Source organism: Ooceraea biroi, chromosome 9, assembly GCF_003672135.1.
Source record: "Ooceraea biroi isolate clonal line C1 chromosome 9, Obir_v5.4, whole genome shotgun sequence".
In the NCBI taxonomy this organism is placed as follows: Eukaryota; Metazoa; Arthropoda; class Insecta; order Hymenoptera; family Formicidae; genus Ooceraea; species Ooceraea biroi.
The window spans coordinates 1,115,147-1,136,811 of NC_039514.1; the positions used below are offsets into that span (position 1 = coordinate 1,115,147).

At 41.2% G+C, this 21,665-nt stretch overlaps 4 protein-coding genes and 1 long non-coding RNA gene across 9 annotated transcripts; 2 read left to right on the plus strand and 3 right to left on the minus strand.

Moving 5' to 3' along the window:
* Positions 1 to 145: 145 nt before the first annotated feature.
* LOC105276209 (uncharacterized protein CG10915) lies at positions 146 to 10,873 on the minus strand. 2 transcript variants are annotated; one of them, XM_011333655.3, is made up of 8 exons: positions 9,812 to 10,872; positions 9,596 to 9,697; positions 9,239 to 9,463; positions 8,480 to 9,101; positions 8,272 to 8,367; positions 8,084 to 8,193; positions 5,447 to 5,935; positions 146 to 5,315 (listed from the first exon to the last, which is right to left on the minus strand). In XM_011333655.3, the coding sequence occupies exons 1-8, from the start codon at positions 10,037 to 10,039 to the stop codon at positions 5,304 to 5,306; spliced, it is 1,884 nt and encodes a 627-aa protein (XP_011331957.1). In that variant the 5' UTR covers positions 10,040 to 10,872; the 3' UTR covers positions 146 to 5,303. The 2 variants fall into 2 exon arrangements, with proteins under 2 accessions (XP_011331957.1, XP_011331956.1); XM_011333654.3 differs by having other exon boundaries at positions 146 to 5,935; positions 9,812 to 10,873.
* A 291-nt stretch (positions 10,874 to 11,164) lies between these two features.
* LOC105276212 lies at positions 11,165 to 13,572 on the plus strand. The gene is made up of 5 exons (XM_011333662.3): positions 11,165 to 11,509; positions 11,704 to 12,084; positions 12,195 to 12,473; positions 12,635 to 13,128; positions 13,213 to 13,572. Exons 1-5 carry the CDS (start codon positions 11,321 to 11,323, stop codon positions 13,361 to 13,363), a joined length of 1,494 nt encoding a protein of 497 aa, XP_011331964.2. The 5' UTR covers positions 11,165 to 11,320; the 3' UTR covers positions 13,364 to 13,572.
* A 9-nt stretch (positions 13,573 to 13,581) lies between these two features.
* On the minus strand, positions 13,582 to 18,355 carry LOC105276211 (DNA replication ATP-dependent helicase/nuclease DNA2). Of its 2 annotated transcripts, none has more exons than XM_011333660.3 (3): positions 18,152 to 18,355; positions 17,878 to 18,064; positions 13,582 to 17,670 (listed from the first exon to the last, which is right to left on the minus strand). In XM_011333660.3, the coding sequence occupies exons 2-3, from the start codon at positions 17,905 to 17,907 to the stop codon at positions 13,972 to 13,974; spliced, it is 3,729 nt and encodes a 1,242-aa protein (XP_011331962.2). In that variant the 5' UTR covers positions 17,908 to 18,064; positions 18,152 to 18,355; the 3' UTR covers positions 13,582 to 13,971. The 2 variants fall into 2 exon arrangements, with proteins under 2 accessions (XP_011331962.2, XP_011331961.2); XM_011333659.3 differs by having other exon boundaries at positions 18,134 to 18,355.
* On the plus strand, positions 15,230 to 21,004 carry LOC113562619. Of its 2 annotated transcripts, none has more exons than XR_003407016.1 (3): positions 15,230 to 15,332; positions 16,162 to 16,352; positions 20,916 to 21,004. It is a non-coding gene; the product is annotated as an uncharacterized LOC113562619 (long non-coding RNA). The 2 variants fall into 2 exon arrangements; XR_003407015.1 differs by lacking the exon at positions 15,230 to 15,332 and adding an exon at positions 15,935 to 16,061.
* Positions 18,603 to 21,662, minus strand: LOC105276210 (leukotriene A-4 hydrolase). Of its 2 annotated transcripts, XM_011333656.3 has the most exons (11): positions 21,569 to 21,662; positions 21,287 to 21,502; positions 21,108 to 21,223; positions 20,897 to 21,036; positions 20,681 to 20,792; positions 20,553 to 20,621; positions 20,213 to 20,489; positions 19,827 to 20,122; positions 19,487 to 19,741; positions 19,115 to 19,410; positions 18,603 to 19,037 (listed from the first exon to the last, which is right to left on the minus strand). In XM_011333656.3, the coding sequence occupies exons 1-11, from the start codon at positions 21,585 to 21,587 to the stop codon at positions 18,806 to 18,808; spliced, it is 2,028 nt and encodes a 675-aa protein (XP_011331958.2). In that variant the 5' UTR covers positions 21,588 to 21,662; the 3' UTR covers positions 18,603 to 18,805. The 2 variants fall into 2 exon arrangements, with proteins under 2 accessions (XP_011331958.2, XP_011331959.2); XM_011333657.3 differs by having other exon boundaries at positions 21,287 to 21,594.
* Positions 21,663 to 21,665: the final 3 nt, after the last annotated feature.

Genomic DNA, 21,665 nt, shown 5'->3' on the forward strand with positions numbered 1-21,665 from the left:
GTCCTTCCCTCTTCCCGATGCCGGCTCCAATGTAAAATTCCCACATTCGATGTAACGAGTTGTCTCTGGCGAAACATTGGCAAGAAGAATTGTCCCTTTTAGCGAATAAAGAGAAAACGCTGCTGGGAGAAAATAAAGAGCCAGATAATCATATGTCAATGTATATTTTTCCTTTTGTATAGCACAGAAGATAACAATTACTATTGTATTACATTACATTTGTTTTGCCTCAATCCGGACATAGAGGATGATGATAACGATGACCATGATGATAATGACGACGATTCCGAACAGTTATGACAGAAAAATCGGATATACAAGATAGATTTCAATAGAAACACACATGTGTCTTAGATTTCTAGCTGCGCTGTTTGCGTTTCTAGCTCCGTTTAAGTAATTCGGCAACTAACAATCATCGAAATCAATTGAGAACGTTATTACTAGACTGCTCAGTCTTGATGCAATTCATTTACTCGAGCTGCAATGCGCGGAACTGCCGGTGAGCGAATAGTTTCAATTCTTCGTAAAAAGATCTCGTCACACGCAATTAACGTCGTTTAACGGTGATACTAAATTCTGCAGGTCTATTATTATTTTTCTTCTTCTCTTTTCTTCTTTCTTCAGTTTTGCAACGAAAGTCCGCAAAACTCGTGGAATTTCGCTAGGATTCTGTACATCAATGGAATCGCTCGCTACTCGTGATCATCGATCGATGTGAACTCAATCAATTGTCGACAGGTACCATGCTGATATATTTCAGTATACACAGGATATAGCTTAAAATAAATACGGGATCGCCTATGTGTGTCCTAACGCGCAATGATCGGCGGAGTATAGTAACGAGAATTACGATAATTCGCAGAGTATTTGCAGAGATTTGCCCGTGCATCCCTCGCATCCGAGGGATACCTCGCGACGAACGCGCAATTTACAAATTGTACACGAGTTAAGTACAATCGCGGAGATCAGCTTGACGAAGAGAGCTTGACGATCATCGAATTCCTCATGATCGCTCAACACAATTATCTCTCTTGCGGGAGATTCACGCAGATGCTATTGGAAGATCTCGAACTGAACTTCGACGTTGACACTCCTTAGAGAGAAGCGCGAGGAAGTTTTACCTGACATATTTACATCGTGATTTATTTAAAGCCGATACAATCGCGAAGAGAGATGCGCGAGAACACTGGAAAGCACGTATACCATTTAATTATCGACCAATAGTCTGAGTATTCTCATTGTAATTTCTCGAAACGCATTTGTCCATTTTAGATTGAAATCACGCAATTTAAATTGATTTGAATTCGAGATATGTACTCAGATTATTGACCGACAACGTATACGTGCCACAGGTAAACGTATAACAAGCCTTAATTGAAGCCTTAATTACACTCGGCGACAGATTGCTCGATAAACTCAGAGAAAAACGGTAAAATAAGTCGGCAATCCGATAGAATGCCTTACAACGTAAAAAAATCACAGTTTCGTTTAAGTCTAGGTTCGTATGTATATATATAAGCAATATTAAATAGTTGTACTATGTACAATCTCGGAAGGCCTCGGCGCGACCTATCGAGCCACACGACACGTTCTAATTAGTCAATTAATAAGTGTACTCTCCCGATCGACCGCTCGAGAGCGCCGTTCTATCTCTAAGATCTGTGGAGAGAATATATAATTAATAATACAACACTTATTATAAAATGTAACGTGCTCGCACACACTCGTGAGTACAATACATTTTGATCCGGTACTTTGACATGAGATGCGGAGGAGGAGGGTCGCTTTGATTGAATGTACACGTAATACGCACATAATGACGCTCGCGAGAACATCCCGCACGTATAAAAGTTTGTCTCTCGCTCAGTTCGAAATGTCACTATCACTCAAAAAATAAAGTTCTCTCTTCTACATACATAATAGAACAAAAATCACACGATAATTCCGCTGAGATAGCACGATAGAGAACGAATCCTCGAAACAGGATAATTCAATTTGAAAGCAAATACTTGTAGGGAACGGTACAATCGCGGAAACAGCCTGAGTTGTTAAACACGAAAGGATAGAAAATGTTATCTGCAATATTGATAAAATCATTCTCGGGAGAGACTCGCGATTATAAATTATAAATCATGCCATTAACGTATACGCTTAATCGGAAACGAGTCACGTTTAGAATGGAGAGACGCTAACAAAGAGCAACGATAATCACTTAATGTTAGATATGAATCGGTGTCTCACAGAATCGAATATTCCGACAGCCTCGATGAGAAAGCATCGCCGATGCTCCCGTTTCTAAATGCTCGATATATATCCGCGCTTTGACATTCTCCTCTCTCGCTTATAATATACGACGGTCTCTTAAAACTTTAATCCACTCGCCCGCCTGCGAGGGACGAACATGCGACTGGCACACTATGCCTTATACACGTATATACATGATGAATCTGATAAAATTAACAAGATGTGAATGCGCGATTTGTATGACTCGCCGATGACTCCTCCATCGACGTCCACCTATCATTTTATCGCTGACTTGCGCCTTCTTTTATGTCGTATCGATCTATGTACACATTGATTAACTATCAAGTATCCAAAGTATTGTTCGCTTCCGCAGAGCTGCGTTTATCTACGCAATATGTGTGCATATGCGTTCACAACGCCAAAAGGATCCATTTATTAGATTCAAGATATTTTATACAACTCGAGAGCGCAAGAGAGACCAGAGAATGCAAACCTCTATACTACATGTATCAGACAGATTCTCTACGATTCGCTCGGATCCTTCCAGCGTTAATTACTAATCGGTTACTTATCGTACAGCACGAGAAATGAAAAACCTTATGCGATGAATGGATACGCGAGAACACAGCGGTCTTCGAGAGCGGATGTTCATCGAGAGTTCTTACTGAACATTTTTTATATTCTATTTTCTATATATATATAAATTTTATATGCATAGCGTACAGATTTATGTGTCAAGAGTAACTATCACTCCCGAAGAGCGACAGTTGGTTCTCGAATAGTCAAGAAAGTAGCCAAGTGAGTTTGTTCTTGGTTCTAATCTCGGATAGTTTCGTTATCGAGAGCCGCAGCGCTTGAACTATCGGATAATACGGAACTCTTGAAATGTGTACACTAAGTCCAGTCTAACTCCGACGAATCTCTCTACTGGATTACCTTGACTTAGAGATTAACGAGTTAACGCGCAACGCGCGATGAGATCTCCGTCTGCCTATTAATGATAATGCTTTCGACGATGATTTCTGTCTCCCTTACTGCAAGAAGCACATCTATTATTGTTATTGTAGTCGTATCAGCGCTATTATCTCTACTATCAACTAATGCTTAACTACCGTTAAGATCGGCGCAGCTGCTGCTATAATGCTACTAGCGTTAGCGTTTTTTGTTTTTTTTTTAAACATTAGTATCATATTATTATCGTTAGTATCGTCAATAATCAACGTAAAGGGTACACCGTCAATCTTATTATTGTTACAGTTATTATTTCACGTTCGCTATCAGTACTTATTGTTGCGGTTGCTGCTGTTGTTCTTCTTGTAGTTGCTGTTACTATTTATTGCGAGCGCGTTTTCCTTAGTACAAGTTACAAGCTTGGTGTAACTTCCTTGGTCCTGGTCCCAGTTTCTGCTACTTGCTTGTGTGTTCGCCGATGACGATCAAAAGGATGGCTTGTTATCTTTACATGCAGCGAAGGTAACTAACAGTCAATCGAGTAACGCAACACAGTGTCGGACGTGACTAAAACTGAATACAAGTCCTACAAACGTACGTAACTAAAACACTGGAAGACTTGATAATGCCAGGAGTTTTATATTCAGATATCACACCAGCCAAGAATCCTAAAATCGTAGGAGGCTGCGTGTGCTTGTCATACATACATTCCCTTCTGTACATCTCTCTCACAGGTGGACATGGTGTAATGGACACCGATTTTACGGGAAACGATTGTTAACGTAATCTATAAGGCGAAAGCTGGCTAGAGTATCGTGAAGATCGTGCTCAACGGTGAGTTTCGTGGTAAGTCGTAACATAGATCTCAGTTACATTATGCTAAATTATTACGTTACAATTAAGAAATGATAAATACTATCTTCGTTTCTTCGGACTTTCCTGAAAAACGTCTCGATGACAAAATTAATAATGGTATCTTGAAGAAACAGTGATAGAGTCTACTCTTCAATGTGTAAAATATTCTTCTTTTCTGACAGCTCTAAGCTTGCAGCCGATATGCGCAATTGTGTGAGACAAGGCAGTGATCATAGCACGTGCGATAGTTTCCTATACTCCCATCTAGCTAGATTGCGCCGTCAGTCTGGCTTAACTAAATCCGTTTAACGGTCTTAATATATACTACTCCCTCACAGGTAATTCTTTTCACGAATCAATACGGATACGCGATCGTGCGAAACGACTTGAATCCGGATTAGATAAACTCGCGTGGCAAATTTGCAAAACGTTATACGTCAGGAGATCTGTCTCAAAAAGCGATACACAGATTCGACTTGACATTACGTTTACTATTACCAAAATATTTCGAGATCGGGGCATATAAATCTGTAAATATATAAAAATACAAACGGAAAAAATATGTATGCAAAGCCAATGAGATTTGCAAGAGGTGGATTCAGCTCGTATCGCGTAATCACTCCGCAGACGGGGAAAAGAAAATTCTAACTAGAAAATTCTAATCAGAGTTGGTGTTGAACTGAGCTGCGATTAGTCCCGACATTCTCGACGACGTTCATGTCACTTCCCGATTAATTGATCATTAATCAGTGACGGTCAATGCCTGTGTCAGGACAATCGTTCAGCTCAACGCCATCGTACAGGATGAGCTAGGAACCTACAGTAGCTACCTTGCTTAAGGTATCTGAAATATCTCTAATTCTCGCGGCTTCTGCGCTCCGGCCGCAACTACGAGCGTCGTCCCGTCCGCAAATGTAACAGGATTATGATTCGTTTTGGATGCGGCCGACTCGAAGATGAGATCTAGTCGTAACGTACAACACACATTGTCGTTCCTCATGAACGAGGACGTGACGAATCTACCGAATGTACAAGCGCCTCAACAACTTCTCCTCTCTTGCCTGGCAACATCAGAAACGGTCTCCTATGCGAGCACAGAATCCCTTGCACTGTGCGCAGATCCCCAGCGACAGATCGCGATACACTGCGACGTAGCTTTCTGTCATTTCTCTTTCCTATTATGCTCTGCCTCAGTTACATACACTCGGTCTCTCGAGCTCTCATTTCCGCTCTTGCTTTCCCTTAGCGCTCAATCAGCGCTTCGTCTGAAATCACATTCACACGTTGCTCTATACTGAACATGTACAGCGTGTGCTGCGAGTGTATTGAACTAACAACTAATCACATCATTCCGCTATTCTAGTATTTATCTCGACTCCGCTGGCTTGCTACTGACCTCATCGTCGGGAGCGGCCTGGGCGGTGTTCGCCAACGGTTGCTGCTGCTGTTGCGCTTGCACGGTAGAAGCGGTTCCGGAGGTTGCAGTCGTGCTCGCACCCCCGTGGGGCACCGACGGGGCCGCCTGTTTGCCGTATTTGCCGGCATCCTGCGGTTGCGGGGCGCTTTGCGATTGCAACTCCGGTCTCCTGAGGTAAGCGGCCGCCTCCTTTTTCGGCGGCACCACTGGCTTATTCGGTGGTACGGGGGGCGGCACGCCGCGCGAGATCGGGAGCTTTTTCGCGGGCAGTATACCGCCACCAGCGGCGACGGCGGCAGCTGCAGGTGCTTGAACAGCCGGGCTGGCGGCGGGATTCGAAGACTGGCCGATGTGAAAGCCGAGTTTCCCCGCTGCGGCGACGGCAGCCTGCGACGACGTGATAAGCTTAGCCGCGGCGGCCGCCGCGGTATTAACGGGAGCAGGTACAACCGGCTGTCGCTTATCGGCCTGAGGAATTGAACATACAACCATGACCGATTTCAGGAGTGAGAACTGCAGGGAAGAATGTCGCTCTCAGATATACTCCTGACTAGCCAGAGAGTTATTCTCGGGCCGCAGAATTGCAGGAAAAGAACCATACCAGAGAACTGATCCAAAGCAGAAAGAGACTCGGGTGGAAAGTAAAATAAGGGCGACAGCTACGAAAAGATTGTCAAGATTGAAGTGGAGGAGAGAAGAGATACGTGTACATCGGTTACTTTAAGCGAAAAAAAGAAAAATCGGAACGATCTCACAAAACTTGCCAGAACGCTGAAATCAAACTGTGTAGCATCGTGTGTGTGTGCTGTTAGATACTTGCGAAGGTACGGGAATGATTTTCGTCACATACTCGCAGAGAATCACCAGAGAATAAGGTGTACTAAGTCGTAGTTACGCAACCAAAGAGTGAATTAGTATAAAACGTGATATGTGCGACAGATCGACGTGAAGACGAGAATATAGAAATACAGAAAGCTTGAGAAATATTTTTTGAGAAATGGACTGTTGCAATCTATATAGACCATATCGTTTGTTATGGTAGTTTCGAATCGGCCGAGTGTTTCCCTATTTGTTAAGATACGTTACACAAACCAAGTAAACGATAGTACAGTACGTCAAAGTCCGTGACCAAACCATATAATTTAGTAGTAGATTACGGGAGAGCGATTAAGGAAGTCAAGCGGGGCAGTTTGTAAAATAAGGCTCAGAAACGAGTTGCATACAACTTGTTTTTAATTGCAGGAATCGATCGATATACAGATATATGGAATACTACTAATAATAATAATAATCCTATATACAGAAAAATAAAAGTATCGGAATAAAATATAACTCTAGGTATCTTGATGATGTGCTAACTTATAAGATCAGTATGATAAAGGTGTATAATATAGCGTGTGAGAGAGTGTGATATGACACAAACCTCCTTAAAAACTCTGCTTTTAAAAATTCAAAATTGCTGATTTCGTGGATTACGGTAATTTGTAAAAATCTGAAAAATTTGAAACGATCTTTAAACATTAGTGCATCATCTGATACGAGGGATAGAAACAAGAATAGATTCCAATCGATGCAAAAGATCCCTGTGCATTAAACATAAAATCTATTTGAATAGTGCAGTAACATTTAATGCTTTTGTCTTTAGTTAAGTGTCATATGCAACAATTTGACGCAATATGCAGATGTGCAATCTCAACAATTTGGCTGCTAAAATATACCTGTCTTTACTAAAAAAATTAATAAATATATGTGTCTTTTAAATTAAAGATTGGTGAACATATTGCTTAAAAATATCAAACTAAAAAATTGAGACTAGAGGAAAGCTTGTAAAGTGTTCATCAAAATCAGTGATAACAAATATATTATCCCTAAAATAAAATAAAATAAGGTGATGTATTCGCAAATTACTTTCTTTTACGTATAATTTCTTCGCGTATTGCAATATCAAACATCGTAAAATAGATCCTGAGTTAAAAGAAGGAACATGAATGAAAATGCAATGTAAAACGTACATTTCTTCAATTACAATTAAATGGTAAAATTAAACATTTATATATGCATAATACACCTTGTAGAAAACTAATTCCATAAAGTTTCGTCTATTTCTGAGTTATAAAGAGCCTACTTATATTCTACATTAGCTATAATCTTTCCAAGATGTGTAAAGAGTTTTTTATGTTACTTGAAAAAACAAAAATATATCTTATCTCTGTTATATAATTAACAAATGCACCATCATAATTATCTTTTCAAAATCGATTTTTAAATAAGAGTTACCACACACCTTATGAGTCTCGACATCAATATATATATCATATCGAATTAAAGCTAATCCTTATCTTTCACAACACAATACTGATTAAATAATTGATTCACTAATTAAACAGCTCTATTTCAATACCAACTAAACATTTCTATCGCTACAAATATAAGCCGTTTATAAATTAAATTATTATCTTCCTTCCATCTTCCTCTCTTCCAAAAAAATACTAGCGAAAAGCAGCGTTTCTTAACGTTAGATATAAAAATATCTATTGTAACACTCTGCATATATAAATAGGCTCTGTATAATCTTTAGATTAACGTCGAATGTGTAGGGAAATGTGGATAGTTTACCTGTGTATCTGAAGGGGCTGGAGATTCTCCACCGACAGAGGCTACATTAGGTGTATACGTGACCCCACGAAGTGCCTGTCCAGGTGTTACCGATCTAGCAATTCCAGTTGCTAAAAAGACAAACATATTTTCGTACAACTCAATTTTAAACTCTTTTATGCTGCATTGAAGTGTTTAGGGAAGCTTACTTGGTCCACTGACAGGAACACTGGACACCGTGGCAGTGGGTTGGACGACTTTACTACTAACCATTGGTGTCCCCGTACCCAGAACTGCTCCTTTCACTGTAAGAATGTATCGAGACTTATAGAATACTCTTTTCACAGTATGAGATTCTTAGTATATATTATTTCAATCTTTATCTTTTAATGCAGCGCTAAGCGTTCAGTAACGTACTTGTTTGCGGAGCGCTGGCCGGCCTCAGCGTTGGCATAGCGACTAAATTTGCTGGTTTCGCGGGTGGCGGTGGCGGAGTTGCACTGACTCCCCTCGCGGGTCCCCGTGTCTGTGACTCTTTCCACGTGTCCATCTCGAGTCGCAGCTTTTCCAATTCCGTTTCCAAGTCCTTTGCTCTCTTCTCCTCCTTTACGAGAGCTTGGCGGTACTGCTGTCTCTCCATGTCGAACTGTGCCAACTGCTTCTCCAATTCCGCTTCCATCTGCAACGATTTCTTACTCTCCTCTTCGAGGCCTTCGGCCATCGAGTCTATCCTGACTTTTTCCTCACTGAGTATTTGCGCCAAATCTTCAGATCGTTTCCTCTCCTCGATGTACTTCATGATGATCTTCTTACGTTCCGCCAAAAGGAGAAGTACTATTTGCTTCTGCCGATTCTTCTCCTCTTCAACATGATCGTTCACCTTTTTTAATTCCATCTCCAGTCTTTTCTTTTCCTGTTTCTCCAGTTCCAACTCTTTTTTCAATCTTGTCCGTTCCTTCTCAAGACCGTAAGTGATATCATCACCCTGAGCGGTATCGTGCTCGTGTTTTCGCTTCTCCTCTTCCAATTCTTTAATTACCTGAAGATATTCACTCACGATGAAGCAATAATAATAATTGTTGAACAGTAAAAATATCAGTTTCTGATAGTACGAAAATTTACATCCGTAAATCGTATTTCTCGTAACAAAAGGTAGAACAGAAATAAGATACTTACTGCTCTATGCCTAATTTCTGCATCTCTGAGGACTTTAGTCATTCTACATTGCGCCTTCCTTTGCTGCATCACCAGGGCTTCCAGACTAGCGACTTGTTGATCAATTTGGTTCCCTTCGACTCCGATAACACCACCTACTATTGCAACGTCACGAGCTAACGCTGCATGTGGATCTGCAGTACTGCTGAGATACCGAGAACTTAGAAGATGCTTCATTTTTTCTGACTGGAAAAAAGAATGATAGATATCATATCAATATGTGTCAACACAGTTGTGGAACATACAAAATACTTTTAACTCTTTGCTAACTCCTTGGTATGTATATATATAATTTGTTAAATGTATTTTTTAAATTACTTTTAATGCCGCTATCACAATGTCCCTAGCTTGAAGCTCCCCTTCTAGATATCCCAATAACTTCAGCAAATCGGTTTTGCTCAACTCCATCTTTGGGTTACGCTGTAAGACACAAAGCAATATTCTTATATTATCATCATTAAAATAACAATGATACTAGAAGTATCAACTCACAGTTGATAGCACAATTGAGGAAACACAATTCAAGCAACGTACCTTCAGTGTATTAGAGGAACTCTTGTCCATTGGTTCAATGTTGTTGGCCTGCTGCTGAGACTGTGACTGCGACGGCTGAGCACCAGTCTGTGCCTTTACAGCCGTGCTAGTCAGGACGGCTGGACCTGGCACCGACGTAGACGTCGGCGGTGGTCCATTTGCCGCTGCTGCTGCTGCTGTGGTACCAGGCGAGGTGACGTTGATGGTGCTCTGACTCTGCGATGCCATAGTGCGGTCTGTCGAAGGTAGATTACTGACCTACCGTCGAAGACTGATCGTCAAGTAAAGTACGTCGTCGTCGTCGTCGACTTCCTCGGCGTAGACAGCCAGAAGGCAGCTCTGTGAAGCTCACCCCCAAATCTGCGTTCGAGCGAGTGGTCGCCTGAGCGCAACTGAGCGTCTCCTATGTCGACTTCCTCACCCCTCGACCCGAAAGCTCGACGCCAGGACCGTCACGGAATGCACGAGCACCCCCGCTGGACAGCCAGCGGCCCAGGACGCTCGCCACATCGCCGATGCGGATTCGGCGGCCGTGCGAACCTCTTCTTCTCGTCGTCGTTGTTGTCGTTATTGTTGTCGTCGCCGTCCTGCTCCTTCTCTTCCTCTTTCCGCTACTCTTCCAGAACCTCCTCCTCGTCGTGTTGTTTCCCCGTCACCGGCTTCCTCGAACGTTAATCTCGAATCGTCGTCGGATCGACGTTTCGCGCCGACGAGCACAGACTAACGCGGCATCCGCTTGACGCGGCGAGCCGCTTCGCTTCGCTACGCTACGCCCGTCCTCGCCTGACAAATCGAGCGCACAAAGCGCAGTTCACGGTAGGGCACCAGAGAAACTCGATCGCCTCCTCGTGAAAGGCGCCCCGATTTACCATCGATTCTTCGCTGGTCGCTCGGTTATCGAGAGGGAAACAGGCAATAGCGAGAGATCGATCGGAGCGCGCAATGACACGAATTGCGACATCCCAGAATCGGGGATTGTATATGTCGATCGGCAAAGAACTGTACAAAAATCAGTCAAGAAACTCGAAAAACTGTCAAAAAACTGTCAGAAAACTGTTAAAATCATCACCGCTGTGTTGAAGGAAAAGTAACTGTATTATTATTTAATTGCCTTCTAGCTGCCGTACAGAAGTAACTAGACGGTCTAGTTACAACTCACAATAGTTCCAGATTGAAATGCTCACAATCAGTCTAATTATCCGTGTTATCAGCAATTATATTTAAATCAACAGTTATTTTGCGAATTTATGACTCATTTTTATTGCTAATTTTACGCTTAATATTTATCTCGGCGTTTCTTCGTAACTCACTAGATTCGACGTAACCTGCTTATGCTCGCCGATGCCTCTCTCGATATTACAATGTTTATGTAACACCAATCACGAATATCACGGTTGCATGCATATGGTTCCGAGTGGTTTGGTGGATTCGGTGCGTGTTCGTCATCGTGGGAATGTGGAACGTGCTGTGGGAGTTGGTTCTGGTATAGTATCCGCGCGGTAGGCTAAAATGGGCAATCAGATGACGCGCGCGGGCAATGTGTCGCATAAAAGGATTGAATCCGCGGCAACGGGCGTCGGTAATGCAACCCACGGCGGCGCGAATGCCGCCGCCGCCGCCCCGAAGAGCACCTCCAAGAGCGAGCCGGAACAGCATAACTCCCATACGCAGTTCTTCCCAATCGAAAGTCTGGCCAAGGTAAATCTGTCCGTCGTTTAAATCGATTTATCTCCTCGACTCCAAACGGCAGTAACTGCCATTTAAACCTAGAGTATCTCACGAAGATTGTCACGCCGATCGAAGTGAATGCAGCTCACAGAACGGGCTTCATCGCTGTGAAGCATTCTACAATTAATGTTTAGTAACGTTTAATATAAGTGTACGCTTTGCAGACGCTGTCACATCTCGCCCAACAAGAGGAGCACGTTAACGGCATCACCAAGTCTGTATTTGAAAAGTACTTATTTCCCACTCATCCTGAATTGAGCGAGAAGCTTTTTACGTACTTACACCATAATGCCCATGCCACCACTGCGTATATAAGTACCAGTGCTTTCAAGCAACAAGCTGAGAGATTGCTGTCGGTGATGAACGATCAACCTATATTAGAGAATTACATAAAGATGTACTCCAACATCAAGGATGGTTGCAATGTCACTCCCGAAACACTGAGAGCACTGTTGATGTGCTGTTACCAGCTGGCGATGGAGAACAATAGTACCAGTTCGTGCCTTTACTCGCATCAGATAATAAACGCAGTAGTTGTTTCATGTGTTAGTAAATCATTCAACTAAGATTTTCATGTTACACGAGATTTGAACAATTTGTGCTACACAGACGTATCCGCGATGTATTTGTGTTTAAATTTCTAAACGTTTTACAGTTTCATGGTAAGACTAGCTTGTCTACAAGCTATGTAAGTAATTGGATCGGGCAGCATTGCCCACGCATGGTACAAGGCCTACAGCGATACGTGGTACATGTGTTGACCACCGCTTATCGTAATGGTAAAGCACTTTTGTCGAAGGAGCAACCACAGCCACCTATCGAGATAATGACACCCGTATTGGAGAAGGCGAATCTTGAGTTTCCACAGACAAACCTGTTGCCGATGAGTTATGTCTGGTTGTTGGCGTGCACGCTACCGCAATGCTACCTTCAGGTAGGTGATACCCAAGTATACAATAGGAGTAATCTCGGTAGACGATTACTATTATTATGTCCTTGTAGAGTCACAGAGACTTAATTATTATCGTAATGAACTTACTATTATACACTATACAGTTGGATTTGCGTATCTATGTGCATGGTGTGTATGTGTAGACCAACGATTCACCAAAGGACATAACTCACGCTTTGATAGCCAGAAGAACAGGCAGTATTTGTCCAAGGCATTGGACGTTACTGTACAATAGCGGCGAACATGGGGCCGGGGCTAATCGCTTCATTCACCATGTATTAGGTTACAGAGGCCCTACTCTGCTAATTATAAGAGCCGCTAGCGCGGAAAAGGACGAGGAATGCCTGACGTATTGCGTGTGCTCGGCTGTCGAGTGGCGAGAGAGTCATCTCTATTGGGGCGACGAAGATTCGATGGGTATACAACTGACTCCATCCTATAAAGTCATAGAAAAAGGTCCGAAGATACTGTACCTGAACACGAATATCAGGGGCTACCCGCACGGTTTGCGGCTTGGTAGTGATCCGCGCTCGCCCTTTATCAGTATCGACGAATCATTCCACTCGGTCTCTATCGCCGGCGCGCCCTATCGCATCTCCAGCCTGGAAGTCTGGGGTTGCGGCGACATGAAGCTCAGGTAATACTTCGCACTACTTTTCGATTTAGGAAATTCCTCGACGATGCAAGCAGCTACACGAGACGGTATCGATATTGCTTCCAGAGAAAAGCAACTGGAAATCAAAAAGTGGCAAGTAAAGGAAGCGGAGAAACAGAGGATCGTGAAGTTGAGCGCTAGCGATTGGCTGGACCATCCTGATCGTTACTTACTAGAGCTGGCTGGCAGGGCGTCTTACAACGAATCTAACAAGTAAAACCACGAGGACGTGCTCAAGTAACTGCTCATATATTGTTTTATTTGTACATATGTATATAGCCTCAGAGAGATATATATTGTCATCAGAATTTCTGTACTTATATGGCATACGTTAAAAAAGGTATGCACGGAATGTGATTATGTGACTTATTTGAAATACAGGGACTTATGCTTGATGTACTTAAGCACAAGTGCCGAAGTTTGTAACGTTGTCTATTTTTTTTTCTGATTCCCCATGCCGTATTAGTTTCACAACAGTAACGGCTGTTGTTTTAAAAGTCATGAGACTTACAACTCGTAAAGATTTTCTAGATTATATCATATGTATATTATTCTCGTACACGCTTGTCGTTGAATATTAACATAGTTACCTATGAGTCATCTACAAAACCGGAAAGAATAATATGCAAATTACTGTTTTAATAAGTTAAAAAACATTATGCATGTGTATTGTCAAAATAAACATATTTTTTATAATATCTCGTATTTCGATACATTACATATTTGTATATTAAACATTACTCAAACTCAAATATTAATTTATCATCTCAGTCTATTTTCAGTCGTTGTATATACGCTGTTTTTTTTATCACTGAAATATCTGGTTTAGCAGTCTTTCTTCAACTCTTTCTCGTGATTAATACTATCAGTTTCACGAATGAGGTTTTTCCAGTTAAAATCCTCTTCGCCATCTTGTAGACTTATCACGTTCTTCTCGTTGATGACGTCAAACAGATTTTTGAACGGCGTATATCTCGTCAACGTGACTTTATCAGCGATTATGATGAGCTTGTATCTCGCACGAGTGATAGCTACCGTCAAACGTCGCTGATCATCCAATATCTCGAATTCCTTTTTCGTGTCATGCTCTACGCTCTTCGCACACGAATATAATATAACATCCTTGTCACGTCCTTGATACTGGTCGACAGTATTCACTTCTACTTCCTTATCTACAATTTTTTTCAGCAAATTTACGTGAGCATTATAAGGCGCAATAATTCCTATGTTCCTCGCGTGCACGCCCGCTTCCATGAGCACCTGGACAAGACGCGAGACAATACCAGCTTCCCAGACATTGGCGTACGCTTGATCCAATGTGCCATTCTCGTGATGAGGCTTTAAATTATACGTCCTACCAGTATCAAGTATCACCACGGAATCATCCGGATTCCTGGAGAGTGCATTTCTTATCCACTTCTCACAAGAGAGAATCCGCTCCATGTTCTCGCCGGTTAAGATCGCGTTCTCCACTTGCCTGTTACCTGGCACCAGCCTGCCGCGATACGTCATGTCGTTCGCCAGCTTCATAATCCTCCCATTCATTCTGTACTGTTTCGATAGCTTGACAGTGTTGTTGTCGGTATCCAGCCGGACGAACAAAGACTCGTCCGCGCCGAGTCTCACAGCCGTTTTGTTCCTGACGATGGGTGGCAGCTGATCTGGATCGCCCACGAGGACAAATTTACGCGCGCTGTACAATGGTCGCAGTACCGCGGGCTGCATGATCTGCGCGCTCTCGTCCACCAGGCACACGTCGAAAGATCGTCTCCTGAGGAGAGCGTTATACGCGCCGAAGCACGTCACGCCGATAATACGTTTACTATTGTAGAGGGTCTCCAGGCTTTCTGGCGAGTCGCAGCTCGCGATCGCGTACTCCTCGCTCTTGCACGTCAATAGCGGATGGATCTGCCTCGTTGAACCTAAACGTAGAAAATCGATGTTTCGTTCCAACAGCTTGAGCAGAACGTTGTCTACCGCGCTGTGCGTGTATGCAGTGATCAACACACTCGACCCCAACTCCTGCAGCAGCTCTATCAGAGCTACCAGCGTCTGCGTCTTTCCCGTGCCCGGCATACCCTTTATCAGGACATAGTCGTTGGCAGCTACCGCTTTCAGCACGGCCCTTTGCTGATCTTCGTTGAGATCGCTTAATATCTTGGTGCTAGTGGAAACGACCGAACGAGGTAACTTCTCCACGAATGTAGCCGGTCTCCTGTCGATGACGATATGACGAAGCTTAATGCTGATCTCATCATTGTGCAACAGACCAGCCACATTTGCGTAATTGAACGTGGACAGATAAATCCCAGTAAAGGGATACTTATCGATATGAAAAATTGAGTGTGCATGCTGGCGTGTAATATCCTTGTCCAATAGGACTGTTACGGTGTCATGCGAAACATGCATTATATGTCCGGCGACCATGTTAATTCGCGTATCCGTGCTAATAATAACGTAATCGTTCTTCTTAAACGCTCTGGGAATCGTGCCGTTCTCGATGGTCTTTCCCGTGATGTTAACGCGTGCGAATGTATGCTGATACCTTTTGTCCTGCTCCACCACCTTTCCTAGAACCTTTAAATTACAGATACACAGCCCTCTCGCTTCTCTCTTCTCGGGACTCATTGTCCATAGATTGCTTGAATTATTGTTGTTACTCTCGTAGTTTTCCTCCAGCTGCAGCAACGCAATCCATTTCATAATGTAATCCAAATGACTAGACCCGATGCTGTCGAGCAGCTCTTTCATCAACGGTGTCAGCGGGTGTGACGGTTTCAAATCTACGTTCGGGTCCCTCGTCAAATACGCACAGCACACAGTCTGATAAGGGCATTTGAGGCATGCACTGTGATGATTGATCGGTTCCGGCAATTCCATTGCTTTCAAATCCAAGCTCGTGTCCTGAAAATCAGGTCTTATGGCAAAATAATGCGCCAACGTATTCCGTAATAATATCAGATCTCTTTTCTCATGATGGTTATACTTAATCTCTTGCATTGCATTCTCTTTCAGGTATAACAGGAGGCCGGTATCGATCTCTTGGTTCCTGAAGTCCATCATCATGAGATACAAAATAACTTGGCCCTTGTGTTCGAACGAATAGGAAGCTCTTCCAGTTTTCAACTCTAGCGGCATAACTTTTCTTTTCGAATGGATCTTCACCTCTGCTGTCACGTCTATCCTTCCCTTTATACCCAACTTTGGTACGTAAATATTCTCTTCGATATCCTGTATGTTGCAGATGCTCCCCTGAAAGTTGTCTTTCAACCTGTTTATATGCTGCTGTTTGTTACCTTTGATATAATGCTGAATGAACTCGAATATCCTTGGCGCGTACTCCATCATGCGTTTCCGACAATCCGCCAGCGTCATTTCCGATGCGTAGAGATAGTCTATCGTGTCCTTCGATCGTAGTATGTCATCTAACAGCTTGATCACGTCGGACAGTGCATGAACGTTCTCCCGCAGAGCCTTCTGTAACCACTGATGAACCAGAGATCCCACGGTCATCATGGTGTAATCACCGTCCTGGTTCGGTAGTGATTCTATCTTCCTGAACTTCTCGTTTAACACCGCTCGTCTGTTACAGAACAAACCACTCGTTATTGTGGTACCTGATATCAATATATCAGGTTGCGTAACGAGAAAACCGTTGTTATTGTCGATGATCCACTGTTGCGACTTCTTTTCAGCCTGTATCATGACGATATCATCGGTTTTCACTCGCACGTCCTTCCAGAATTCTGAACACGCAACGGTATCAACGGACTCGGACTCTGCATGTTGCACTCTTAAGGTAGTAACTCGTGACTCATGCTTCATGTCAATTACTTTGCACCGCTGAAAGGTGGTAAGGTCAATTTGTGCATGCCATTCCTCATCAAAGAAATCCTTAAACTCATCTTTATCTGTAGTTTCAACAAAATCTTCGAAAGCTTGCATTTTTTTCAGATTAAGTAACTTCACTCTGTTTTGATCAATCATTTCCTTAGCAGGAGATGACTTCAGAGCAACGATATTCATATCTTGTGACTCTTTGAGAACATGGCTATTATTCTGTACGACTTCTGAAACATTTACATCTTCAGCACCGTCAGAATTTTGCAATCTCGTTATATCATGCTCGGTTTTTACTGGTGATAGAGCGTTTATCTCTGTTTTAGTGACTTTTTGGAGCAATGCATCAGTTTGCTCATGTTCCACTTTGTTTTCTTTGCAACTATTATATACATCATTGTCTTTTAATACAGATAATAATACTAAATCTTCAAAGAATTTGATATTTTCTTTCTTGATAATGCAAGGATCTTTCAACATATGATCATTTGTACATTGTCTTTTAACATTTATATATTCTTGGGATGTATCGGGCCTTTCTTTTCTTTTCTTATCGACTGAATTGTCTGATGAACAACTTACATCCAATACAGTTTTATTATTGCTTATATCAGGTTTTGGAAGTTTTGTAAAAAATGACGAAATCTTTCTCTGAGATTTTTCAATATTAGTAGCAGCAGTAATCTATAAAAATGGAGAGAAACTTTAATAACATTCTATCACATAACATGAGTTTTAGAGAGAATAGCTTTGATTTTCATATAAATGCTACTTATTAACGTATTTTCATCTTTTGTTCTGGAAATGTGAAATCTACCTCGTGTATAATTTCAAAAAGAATTAATAAAAAAAAATAGTAACAAGACATATAAAATATAATACATCCATTACCTTTTTCTGTGATAATTGACGTTTCTTCATGTTTAGATTAACAATTTGAAATAACTGATTTTTTGACAATTATCAATTCTTGACGACACAAATTCAGAACTACTTAAATTGTTGAAATACTTGTCATATTAACAAAACAATCAACATGTTCGGCCATTATCTGCTACAGTCGGATTGATCTTCGTGTCTATTTTGCAAAGAATTGTAATCATATAACATTTCTCTTAAAATAATCACTAAATAACAAGCTTCTTACAAGCGTGTAAAATATTACTTCCAGTATTATGCAGTGGTTAACTTCTTGCGCGGGAAATTACATGTGGACTACGTTCGACTTGCACGCTTTCAGCGCTATCAGCGTATAGTCTATCTTTATTACTCATGCAGTATAGAACAAAGATAGTCTGATGCTAGAGAAGGACCAGCTTCGTCGTGATTGGCTGGTAAACATCTGAGCTAAATTTAGTCATTGCGACGCCAATGCAGACCACATGTGATTGGATTAATCCATGTCACGTGGTCTGCATTAGCGTCGCAATGATTAAATTAGCCCATATTTCTGTCCACCAAGCTGGCCACGTGACGTCTCTTTCTCCTCTAATCCTAACAGCGCGAAGTTTTGGAATTTTTGAGAATTAAAAATATTTATTTAAATGTATTATTGAAGAATATAAACAACTCCTTTTGTATAACTTTCAATAATATTCATAGAAAACACATAATTGTATATTAAAAAATTTCTTTATTGGCTTTATTGCAATAAAGAAACCTATGGAGGAGATAAAACCATTCCATTTTTTATATTTACATGACATAAAAGTATAGATTATGTAGCAATTAAAAATAAAATAAAAATTATAATTCGCAATATCAGAAATATTACAGTTGCTGCATAAAAACTTTTAACATAATATGTATTAATGTAATCTTAATCACTTAGATGAAGATCCTTGGCCACAGCATGTGCGGTCACATACATCATCTTATTCTTCTTGCTTAAATATATATCAATTGCTCGCTGACGCATCGCTTCCCATTCGTACAGGTCTCGGAATATAGGACGTACGTACTTCATGCGTCCCTGTTCGGTAGCAAAAGCTAGAGCATCGTCTACCTTGGATTCCCATCGATTCTTGATACATAAACGTAACCAGATGAACCTGTGAAAGAACGGTTGAGCGGTTGAGTTGCACAATCATGAAATAAAGTTTGCAAATGCAAATATATGCATGCTTACCGTATTTCGGAATTCTTTATAGAGTCCAACTGATAAGTATCTGCCATTACTTGCATCTTGTCAAGCGACAGATTCACAGAAGATTTATGCAACTCGGTTAAAAAGGCTACTTTCTGAGCGGGAGACAAACTGTCAATGTCCGACTTCATAAAAGTCGAAGTGCTAATCTCCTTCCACTCTATCCACCGCTTCGCCAATTCCGTACACACGTTCGTGAGGCTTTTGTCGTAATTTGGTATCACAGGCGGCATACCTGGCTTGTACAGCCACGTGTCCCAATCGACAGAATTTAGTAACTAAAAATGAAATAAATATTATAATCCACAATACTAAGAGTATTACAGCTTACTCACATAAAGAAAACTGTCCTACCTTGATTTTATCAGAGAAATATTTATACAAGTAATCCTTCCAAGTATCAGTCTTTATGCTTCTGTACTTAAATGTGTCCAAGTAAGATTTTAAAAATGGCTCGAACACTTCTGACCCGCCCAACAGCTGCTCCAGATAAAAGAGGAATGTATGTCCTTTTTCGTAAGGCACAATCGAAAACGCATCATCGGGATCGACTCCGGCCAGATTCGGCACTAAATTTGTCAGCTGATTGGTTTCACCGAGAGTTTGAATCTATAACAACATTATGTGATGCACAATAACGTTATTATACTCGAGCTTTTACCTTATTTCTATTTCATTAAGCTTTGTTAATCACCCCTTCTCTTAGACATCCAATACCATGCAGTGCCTCAAAGTGTCTCATTTTTTCACCGAACATTCTCGAATTGATCTTCCTCTCGACAAACATGGTGAAACCTTCGTTCAACCAGAAATGTTCAAAGTTTGCGTTCGTAACTAGATTTCCTGTCCAGCTGTGAGAAATTTCATGGGCGATCACGTTCGCCAGAGAACGATCCCCGGCGAGTATGGTTGGCGTGACGAATGTCAGACACGGATTTTCCATCCCACCGAATGCAAAACTCGGTGGAAGCACTAATATATCGTACATGCCTGTAAATATTACTCCAGATGTAGCAGAAACAGATTACGAAAAGACTGGTAATTCATTTCTTACAAATCTACAAAAGTAACTCTGTTTACCCCAAACATAAGGACCACACAGTTGCTCAGCGATCTGCAGCATCGTTTCAGTTTCCCCAAATTCATATGCGCTTTGATCGATAAACTCTTTCTCGGCCCACACCTTGCTTCTTGGACCAATCTGTTTCGCTACTAGTGCACCCACTGCGATAGCCACCAGATAAGATGGTATTGGTACTGGCTGACGGAACTCATATACTTTCTTGTCACTACCCAGATCCGACACACCATCCAAAAGTGCAGACATCACAACTGTAAGTTCCCTTGGTACAGAAATCTAGAGAGAATGAAGAACACGTATAAAAATATATACAAATATTAATCCTGTTTAAATTCCTACCTTAGCAGAGTAAGTAGACTTTACAGATGGTGTATCTTGACAGGGAAACATGGATCTAGCATGTATAGCCTGAAAAATTGTTAAATTTTCAACTGCTTTTTAAATATATTATAAAATATATTATTTACCTGACATTGTGAAAATAGATAAGGATGCACACCACCAGCAGTCTGCTCAGCTGTCAGCCATTTCAATGCAGTAGCATTTGGAGATGTTTTATACTCAATCTCAATTTTACATCTAAATAAAAAATGTATTAAATAAATTAAATATATTTAATTTAATTTTATTAAGGATTTCCAATTTTTTCTGTATCTCTCTGTAACAAAATATTATATACTTACTTTGTATTATTATTTCCAGCAGCTGATGGTAATTGGATTACAAGTTTGCTACCAAATTCTACATCAGCTCCAATGTGATGCTCCAGGGAAGATCCATCACTTGTTGCGCTTGATATAACAAGTTCACGACTATCCAGAATCTTATTATTGGGAACACGTTAATTATAAATAAAACTTTTATTTTTAACAGAAAAGAAAAATGTTTACTCACTACTTCAGTAGCTGCTGAAGATGTTCTTTCTATATCCAATATCGCTTTGCCTTGAAGAATTTTTTGGTCAAAGTCGACATTTAACTCCAGATGTGTATGAGTTACAATTGCAAATTCTGTAATAATTAAAATATTGCAACAATTTGATAATATTTAAGAAATACGAGATGCAATCATACCTGGGTTTGCGAAAGAACTTGGATCTCCAGGACTTAAAGCCATTTTAATTATGATTTTAATAGCTTTGACAAATACTTTGAGACAGCTGGCTTTTATATCGCTACACTGGCCACTTAATGAGATAAATTTGATAACATATCTTTTCCTTCTCCAACTTACATAGAAGTACTTCCTTCGGTATACATCGGTACCACTTTTTCCTTCTCCCCCCTTCCCTGTAATCACAATGCTATCATATCAATCACTTTCAGGCTGAAAAAAATTTAAATGACTTTACTGACGAGTGTATTTTTCGTGCATTTATTACGGCTGATATTCATAGTCTAATTTTATAACGAGATGTCTTAGGGCTCCTGCACACAGGACGCGGCAACGCGG